The 9,452-nt window shown below is 51.1% G+C and overlaps 1 protein-coding gene across 4 annotated transcripts in view; it reads left to right on the top strand.

Moving 5' to 3' along the window:
* The first annotated feature begins 4,373 nt into the window (after window positions 1-4,373).
* The window catches only part of Homer2 (homer scaffold protein 2), a 92,082-nt gene continuing 87,003 nt past the window's right edge, over window positions 4,374-9,452 (top strand). For 3 of the 4 annotated variants that reach the window (XM_087551633.1, XM_087551630.1, XM_087551634.1), the window contains exon 1: window positions 4,486-4,643. In XM_087551633.1, the coding sequence (XP_087407759.1) occupies window positions 4,639-4,643 (5 nt within the window). In that variant the 5' untranslated portion in view covers window positions 4,486-4,638. 4 annotated transcript variants of the gene reach the window in all.

The raw sequence follows: 9,452 nt of genomic DNA, 5'->3' as shown, positions 1-9,452 counted from the left end.
ACGAGGGAAATAACTGCTGCATTTTCCATAACCCGTCTTCGGAATCCGGTCACTAAGATCTGCCTATCCTTACGTGGAGGATGCCTATCCTTACGTGATGGTGATGATGGTTTAAACCATCCTACATATACTTACCGTATACATCTCACTACTAACTTGTTGTACATCCTTTTTGGGGGCGGAGGGAGTCAAAGTCTCACTTTTAAGCCCTGATTGGCCTGGATCTTCCCACCTCTACCTCTGAGTGGCTGGGATTCCAAGCACATGCCACTGTGCCCGGCATCTCTGTATCCTTTGACATGGTCTATTCCAAGTCAGGCTGGTTTGTTTCTGTTTGCTTAGAGAGAACACCTCACAGCATAGCCCAGGCTGACCTTGGATTTAAATGATCTTCCTTAGCTTCCTTAGTGCTGGGATTACAGATGTAATGCTGCCATTTGCGGCCACATTCTTATTTTTATTTTTATTTTTTTGAAAGACAAGAGGCTTTGAGTAAAGCTGGCAAGGTGGCTCAGTGGGTAAAGTTCAATTCTCAGAACTCACAGTGGAAGGGAAGGACTTTCTAAAGCTGTCTGCATGTTCACCATAGCATGTATACCTGCACTTGAACAAAGCATGCACACATAATAAGTACTATTAATAATCATAATCATAACTTTAAAGATGTCTCAGAGGCTCGAGAGATGGCTCAGTGGTTGTGAGCACTGACTGCTCTTCCAGAGGTCCTGAGTTCAAATCCCAGCAACCACATGGTGGCTCACAACCATCTGTAATGAGATCTGATGCTCTTTTTTGATGTGTCTGAAGACAGTAACAGTGTACTCACATATATAATAAATAAATCTTAAAAAAATAATAAAGATGTCTCAGGGACTCAACTTGTCTTTTTCCTGCCTCACATCTCCAGAAGCTAGCTCTTGAGAGCAAGAAGCCAGAGAGCTGTGGAGAGCTCTGTACCTTGCTACAGAGAGTATGCACGGTGCTTCTTTGCCCAGGGGGTTTTGGTGAGCTAGTGGGCACGAGGGAGCTGTTCTGTTTCCTTTTGTTGTGACTCTAGTAGTGGTGCTCAGGGCTTTAAGAACGCCAGGCAAGCACTCTGAGACCACTGAGCCACAGCTCCACCCCTTTCTTTCCTTATTTTTCTCTCTTTGCTTGCTGATGAGCTCCCCAAGGTTATTTGATCTGGTCCAGTTAGAATGCAGAATCCTCAGCCCGAGTCTGTGCCTAGTGATCAGATCTGATCCCCGCACAGAATGACAAATGTTCTGAGTCCCTGAGCGTATGGTGGTCAAAGTGTGGCCTCTAGACTTCAAAAGCAGCACCCACCCTGCTATTTCCAACTACGGCTTTGTCCTAACACTCGTTTTAAATTTTCCCCCAACTCCTATGTTTTTTTTCTTATTCTTCATACAGTTTCCACTCCCTCCATTCCTCCTGACCTCCTCTCTCCCCCAGAGCCACCCCTCCTCCATTTTTCCTCAAAAAAAGAGCAGGCCTCCCAGGGATATCAATCGAACACAGCATAACAAGTTACAATAGGACTAGACACAAACCCTTATATCAAGGCTGGATGAAGCAACCCAGTAGGAGGACAAAGGTCCCAAAAGCAAGCAAAAGAGTCAGAGACATGCCCCCCCCACACCCACTGTTAGGAGTCCCTCTAGAACACCAAGCTACACAAATATAATCTATACGCAGAGACCCTAGCTCAGACCCATGCAGGATCTGATTGTCCCTTCAGCGTCTGTGAGCTCTATGAACCCTGCTTAGTTGATTCCTTGGGCTGTTTTTTTTCTGGTGTCCTTGACCCTTCTGGCTCCTACTATCCATCCTCCCTGTCTTTTTAGGGGTTCCTCTAGTTCTGTCTAGTGTTTGGTTGTAATTCTTCTGTTTCTAATTTGGCATCTCCCCTGTGTGTTCCCTCCTGCCTGTTCACTAGGTGTCCTTGCTTCCTCAGATGCCCTCCAGGTAAACCTTGCTTCTGCCTTTCCTGCCTGAGGCAATACCTCCTTCCTTCTTCAGGACTAGTTCCTCTAGGTCGAGATCATAACCTCCCCTGCTTTCTCCAAGACTTTCTCAGCTTTGTCCCCATCACTGGCTCCTTTTATACCCAGCTAACTGGTCTATATAGGCTCTCTCTAGCCTGGCCTCAACCACCGGCCAGCACAGAGTCTCTTCATTTCAGCGTTCCTGAAATAGCAGATTTCACCTGTCATCTCCATTGTCAACTAGGGCCATTGAGACCACAGGGAGGAGAGATGCTCCACAATGTTTGCTGGCATTGGTGTCCACAGAAGGCCTCTAATAGGGAAACAAAATGCCCATCTCCTGGGAATAGCCCAAGATGATGAAAGAGTGATGGTAAAACTAATCCAAAGGGTGAGATGGAGTGTGGGGCCATCAGAGAGAACTCTCCAGGGAAGCCTTGGGTTGAAGGAGAGGAGGAGAGTAGCAGAGTCCTCCACACTGCTCTTCCTGGAGTAGCTTGAGAAGGCAAAGAAAGCACATCCCTTCCCAGTCCTTGAGTCTGATCCACCCTTCCTCTCCCTCCTCCCTCAGAGCCTTCTACACAGAGGACAACCAGTTTAGCTGCAGAGCACTTGACCTCCGAGATGTTTCTGTCTCCCACTGGCTGTGATTCACCACCCGGCCTGTTCAGCCTCATTGCATCTTGCCAAGGTGATGTGGGCGCACCCTGTGCATCTGAGGAGCAAAAGGGACCCCAGGGCTTGAGATCCTTTACCCAGAGGGTCTTGTTTTCCATACCGGAAATACACAGTCAATGGCTCCTGCTTTTGATCTTCCTTCTGCTGGCTTCTTCCTTCCCCCCAGCACCCTGGCACAGCCCTGGTCTTTGGAATTCAGCTTGTGTTAGAAGAACTTCCTCTGGGGCCGACTGTTCGTTGACTCTGAACAGAGTCACCTGTGTGCACAGACCCTGACCAATTTTGTGTAGATAGGGCTTGGTCTATTTACTTATTCATTCGACAAATATTTGTGGAAGACTTTGAATTCCCATCGTAGGTAGTTGGGGGTTACAACGACGGGCAGAAAGCCATGTCTTTCTAAGAGTTTGCAGGTGTGTCTGGAATATTAAATCAATAATTTTACATTGGATACTTCTAACAATAAGTGCAAGGAAGAAAAAATGTACACGGGCAATGCCATCCACGGCCTTAGGTAAAGCCTCTAAAGGAAGCGACAATTAAACTGAGATCTGAAGCACAAGTAGGAATCATGAGGAGAAAAATCTTCCCAGATAGAGAGACTAGCACGTGTGGAGGCTGAGAGAATGGCCAGCTGGCTGGAGAGCAGAGAGCAAGGGCAAAGTGAGAGGAGAAAGGGCTGGAGATGGTAGCGGACTGGCCGGGCTTGTCCCAAGGGCAGTGGGAGGGAAGCCCCACATCAACGTGTCTTTAAGAAATTACTGACCATCGTTTAGAAATGGGGCGGGTGCTCTTGTGAGGTGAAGGGTCAGAGTTGCCCAAAGGGAAATGGGGGGAGGGAGCAGGGTGGTGGCCCTATTCCAGTTTCTTGTCCTTGCCTCCCCCTCCCAGTCCCTGTCCAGAGCTGCCTGGCTTCTGTGGGCAATGTGCGCTCAGCAGAAGACAATCCCATGGAAGGCCCATAGTGGGGTGAGGGTTAGGTTGGAGCCAGTGCTGGCTTTGGTAGTAAATCAGGACCTGGTGAGTGGAATGGAGACATACTGCCTTTAGCCAAGCTTAACGAAGCCTCTCAAATTTTGCCAACCCGCTATGCTGAGGGTGTGCGATTCTGCCTTCACCCAGGGAAGAGTTCAGGGCTCGCACGGGCTTTGGGCTACAGGATCCTCCCTGCCATGTTAGCCTCCAGGATTTTTTTTTTTTTTTTTTTTTTTTTTTTGGTTCTTTTTTTCGGAGCTGGGGACCGAACCCAGGGCCTTGCGCTTCCTAGGTAAGCGCTAGCCTCCAGGATTTTAAGGCCACTCAGCCAGCCAGGTGGGTTGGATGAAGGTGGGCTTTAAGGGGGGTTGGGAGCAAGTCGTGGTCCTGCCCATCTCAGACTCTGGGGACCTGAGCTCTAATCTGAGTATGTGACCTTGGTCACATCATTTCTCCTCCCTGAGGGGCTTCGGTTCCCTTGTCTGCAAACTAAAGGTGGCCAAAAAGTCCCTGCCAGCTGCGACTTCAAGTCCAGCAGGCGGGACATCCCGCCCGAGGCGCAGCGCCAAGCCTGGCAGGGCGCGCGGGTGCAGGGTCGACTGTGGAGAGGAGGGGGCTGCGGGAAGAAGCGGCGACTGCGCGGCAGCGCGGGGGACGCTGCACACGCTGCCGCGCCCCCGGCTCCAGGCGGGCGGCGGCGGCCCGGGGGCCACGAGGTTACGTAAGGAGCGGGCGGGAGGGACCGGCGGCTCCGCCCGAGCGCGGCCGCCCAGCCCCGGGCCGCCCAGCCGCCCAGCCCCCGCCCTCCCGCCGGCCCGCGCCTGGCGGCGGCCCCGACACCGACAGAGCAGCCGCGCTGCCGGCGGAATGGAGCGGCGCCGGGGCTGAGCCGGGCGCACTCGGGCCGCCGCATGTGCCGCGCGGGGAGCAGCTGCCGAGCGGGCGGAGAGCGAACGCCAGGGGCCCCGTCGGAGCGGCCACAGGAGCAGCGCCGGAGATGGGGTGAGTGAGCTCGTGGAGCGCCCGCGAGGGGCTACGGGCCGCCGGTCGCGTGCTGCGGCGGGAGCCTGGGGAGGTGGGGGGGGGGGGCGGCCTGGGCGCGGACTTTGCGCCGGGAGCCCACGGCCCTTCCCGTCTCAGCCAAGCCAGGCGCGGAGACACCTGGCGGGGACCCGCACCCGGGGCTGGTCTCGGCGCCTGGGCCATTCCGCCGTCTCCTTGCCCCTAGTGCGAGCAACTCCAGGGCCTGGGATTGTGAGTGTGAAAAGCAGTTTGCCGTTCTTCACCGCTGCATTTACAGCCAGCTACATGGAAATCGAAGTTTTCCTGGAAAGGAAACACACCCAATAATAACCCTTCGGTGTAGGAATGGACTTGTAGGCAGCGTTGAGATGGCTGAAGACTGTGGCAATCTGTTAGGAACCTAGGTGAGGATCCAGTTGCTTGGGAGGGAAGTTGGAGCACTCAGTTGAAGTGACTAATGCTTCTGAGTGTATAAAGTAATTTTAAAAGCAGGATTGATTTCTCTTCGGCGTTTCTCCGAGCAGTAGGCGCTGTGAGTCAGGAGCCACTGTGCTAATAACACAGTAACTCTTTACATCTGCTCACCGATGTGAGCGCACACTCAATGGTGTTTAGTCTCTATGCAAGGAATGGTTTCTGTGCTTGCTCACCAGAAGAAGAAACTGAGACCAGGGTAGTTTGGAGACTTCTCCCAGCTTGCACAGCAGATACCCTTGTAAAAGGGGGAGAACCTAGTGTGTGGTTGCTTATGGGCAGAAGCTAGGCCACACTGACTGACTGGCCATGAGGATGGTTAAGGGAACCAGAGGTCTGAAATCTCTGCCCTCTGCTGCTGAGCCGAGCGAGCGAGCGTTCTTTAAACAAGCCTCAGGAGTTGCTTTTTCCATGGCGCTGGTAGAGTTTTGGAGGGAGCAGAGGCAAGCAAGGTAGAGAGCTTGGGAAAGGAGAGCAGATGGCTGTGGATGACAGGAAGGAACATGAGGGACAGAAGGGCCCATCGGAAGTTTGCTTAGGAATATTGATGCCTATCCAAGAGACTTATGTTGGACAACTGGGATGCCGGTGATAGACAGTCATCCTACCCGAAGGCAGATTTTTTTTTTTTTGTAACACTTTCAGCCATCTCTCAGCAGATATGAAAGAACTGATCTTTGAGCAGCAGGAATCTTTGAGGCTCTCAGGTTTCATACTTAAAAAACAAAATCTTTGGGAAGGAGTTAGCAAATGTAGGTCTCAGGATGGAAGATAAAAGGTAATTTTAACTCTTCCTCTGCCCCTCCCCCTCAGATGACACGAGACCAATGAGCCCACCTGAAGATCAGAAACAAATATTGAAACTCAGGTTAAAATAGATTTGAGGGCATGAAAACGTTTACTCATAAAAGCTGAAAGAAAATACCAGAAAGTAATTTTTGTTTGTGTAAAAGCAGGGAGGAGCGGCTTGGCATTTTGTTTAAAAGCAGAACATGTCTTTCATGTCATTTTAACATCACTCAATAAATGGGTATTACTCACTTCTTGTAGCTAATGGCTGACTTGTCGCTCTCACCTCTCCCTGCCATTTTACCATTTTCTTTTGTAGTTCATGTGACTGTACAAGCCGTGGTTTGTAAGTTGAAATGAGGCTAAAGGCTGGATAAATAGTGTAGACAGAGGAGGTGGATGGAGGGAGCCATTTTAATAAAAAATAGAACTACTGCCATCCTTCCTGAGACTTGCATAGGATGGGCATGGGAGGGAAGTGCCAATGAGAGCAGCCGGCAGCAGACCTGGCTACAGTTTTGTCAGACCTCCTCAGGGCTCTATAGTATAGACAGATGAGACAAGGGTTTAAGGAAATTAAAAGAAGAAAAAAAATCTGTCTGCATTTTCTTCTTCCGGTGAGACTATTCCCCCTTGGGTGTTTACTGCCCTTTTCCTTCTGTGAAGCGGTCTGCATTAAGTGTGTGATCTCTCCAATGTTTGCTCTCGCTCCCCAGGCAGCTGTTTCCACCCGGCTCCTTTCAGATGTCGCTCACTCTTTCTGTGCATACTTCTTCTGTCTCCTCTTTCGTGGACCAAGTAGCAGTCACAGACCAAAGGAACCTCTCCCTCCATCTCCCTGCCCTTCCTACAGCAAGAATGTAGTTTGTAGTAAGAATTTTGGTTTCTGGGGTTGGGAATTTAGCTCAGTGGTAGAGCGCTTGCCTAGCAACCGCAAGGCCCTGGGTTCGGTCCCCAGCTCCAAAAAAAAGAAAAAGAAAAAAAAATTTGGTTTCTTTAAAGAACACAGAAACATTGTGAGCACGTTTTCATTTTAATCCCAGGCCTGGGATGTGGGGCTGTTCAGACTGCCCACAGCAGCTGACTGTGATTTGCCTCATGCTCTGGCAGGGGCGTGATTTTTGCCAGCAGCAGATAGTCTCTGTGACTGTGTGACACTGGGATTCTGGGGACTTTTCAGAGGGTCCATAAATGCTGGGCCTCAAGAGGGTGGTCTGCTGGTCAGTGTTTGTTAAGTAGTTGTGTGCAAAGGAGAAACAACACGAAGGAATTAGATATCCTGACGGGGAAGATCAAACTTGTTCCCAAGGAACTTGGGCCCCTAACCATCAGGGAGTCATCTAACATCGCCCTACCCCTCTATCCTTTCTCTCCTGGCCACTGTTAGGAGGCTGAAAGGTGGAAAACGGATGAAGAGTGTTAGAGAGAAGAACCCACAAAGTAGGCGAAGCCCAGATATAGTCGCTGCCATTCTCTTTCCTGCCTGTTTTCTTGCTGGTCAACAGCTCTCTACCGATGTAGACTCCGCCCAGACCCTTTCAACATCTTGGATCACTTTCTTAACTTCTCCTCAGCATCAGGATAGGAGTACATTCTAGCTCAGCACTGCACCATAGAACTCGCTGCAGCGCTGGAAATGTGCTGTGGCCATGGGGTCGGTTACAGCAGCCCTTGGGCACTTTAATGCACCTACTGTCACTCAGGGCTTGACTTAAATAGTGACATGTAGCTAGTGGCTGCTCCCTCTCCCAATCCTGCACGCCTGTCCTGCTTCTGTTCCCTTCCTTGTCCCTCTAAGGACATCTCACAGACAGGGCAAGCCCATCGCCAACATTCATTTTCCTTTCTACCACTTGTTTGACTTCCACACTCCAGTCTGGCTTCTGCCTTTACCTTAGCACGGAAACTTCTAGATGCCAGTCCGTCTCTTCCCCTACTCCTCCTCAGTGGTCCTCATGGAGGAGGCCTGTCTTCCTTCTTGCCAGACCCCCCTCAGCTCCTCTGACATCACACCATCTGCCTTTTTGTTCCCTTGGTTCTGAGGTTCAGTGTTTCTGCTGGCTGCTCCTTTGTCTGACTCCCAGTGGTGGATATGCTTAGGAGCTGTTCCCCGTTCCCTTTCTCGGCCACTACTCTCTTTCCAGGTCATTTTATCCAATTCCTCAACTTGCCCTCATCACCTACAGGGCTCTAAATATCACTGCCTATACATCGTCAACCCTCCCTTTTTATTACCAAGAAAGGCCTGGACTTCTAATCCGCCCGTCCCTGGAGCTCTTGCCATTGCTGCTGCTGTTCACCTTCCCGCTGTTGCCCCACCCCCCAGTCAGCGGGCCCCACTGTCTTCCTGCTAGTTCACCAAGAGTCATCCCTGGTTGCCCCCACCCCCTTCCCAATCCCATATCCATGCTGCCACGAGCCCCGTGAGTTCTAATTCTCAAGTACACTGGAGTATGCTTACTCTCCCATAACCACCGTGCTGGCTCTAGTCCTGCCGTCACTGCCTCCCTCTTGGAAGGATAAACTTTTCAACCCACCCACAGCTTCCATGCTGGCTTACTGCCAGTCTAGTCTTTTCCTAGGAGCCAAGTGACTGGCTTTTAAGATTGCAAATCAGATCTTGTCACTCTCCTGTCTCAACACCCTTCAGCAGACAAAGGCTCAGGCCTCTACCTTATCTCCACTGTCACCAGTCACCCTGCAGGGCCACCTACTACATGCTGAAGATTCCTGGCCTCTTTCGGGGAGGACCCCCTCCATCCACCTCCTCCCACCTTTCCTAAGGACCACTTTCTTTCTTCCTTTCAACATCACTACAGGAGCACATTCTAGCTCAGCACTGTCTGCTAGAACTCTCTGCAGCGCTGGGAATGTGCTAGTCGGTATTCCTGGGGCCTTTGGAAATCCTCATACTCTGGCTTTGCAGACATCCTCTGCCTTCCTTCATACATTGACCCAGGATCAGTCTTTCCAGCCACCACTCCCAGAACTCTCACCCAGCCCCACCCGCGTCGCCTGCAGTCCCTTGACACAGCATAGCTGTCACTACCTGTGCTTTGTTGACTCATTTATACTCTGTCATATTCCAATCATTCCACGCAGATGGGACCTACCGTTTTACCATTGCACCCCAACGTGTGGTACAGTGGCCTCGCAGGCCTGCCATAAACATGTTATGATCGGTTACTGTCTGCACGGTGGGAGCCTCACTTGCATGCCAGCTTCAGAGGGACGATGCTTTTGGACCTCTTATATGATTTTCTTAAGTGGGGAGTCACAAGGGCCGAAAGAGAGAGGGGGGGGGGGATCGCTTGGATGCAGCTTTGTTTTTACTGTGATGGGAGTTAATTTTCAGGCCAGGTGCTGTCCGCCGAGCATTGGGTCTGTAAATCCTCCTCTTACCGTCTATAAAAGGCCAACAGAAAAGGCAGCTCGTTGGCTGTTGTGACTTCAGCTGATTTTGTTGGTGTTTACAAGTGGGATCTACTGCATCCCCGGCCGCCCGCATTTCACACTCTCTTGCTT

The sequence above is a fragment of the Rattus norvegicus genome, chromosome 1 (genome assembly GCF_021556685.1).
Source record: "Rattus norvegicus strain SHRSP/BbbUtx chromosome 1, alternate assembly SHRSP_T2T, whole genome shotgun sequence".
Classification (NCBI taxonomy): Eukaryota; Metazoa; Chordata; class Mammalia; order Rodentia; family Muridae; genus Rattus; species Rattus norvegicus.
The sequence above is the reverse complement of the archived record's forward strand: the minus strand, read 5'-3'. Positions and strand labels throughout refer to the sequence as shown.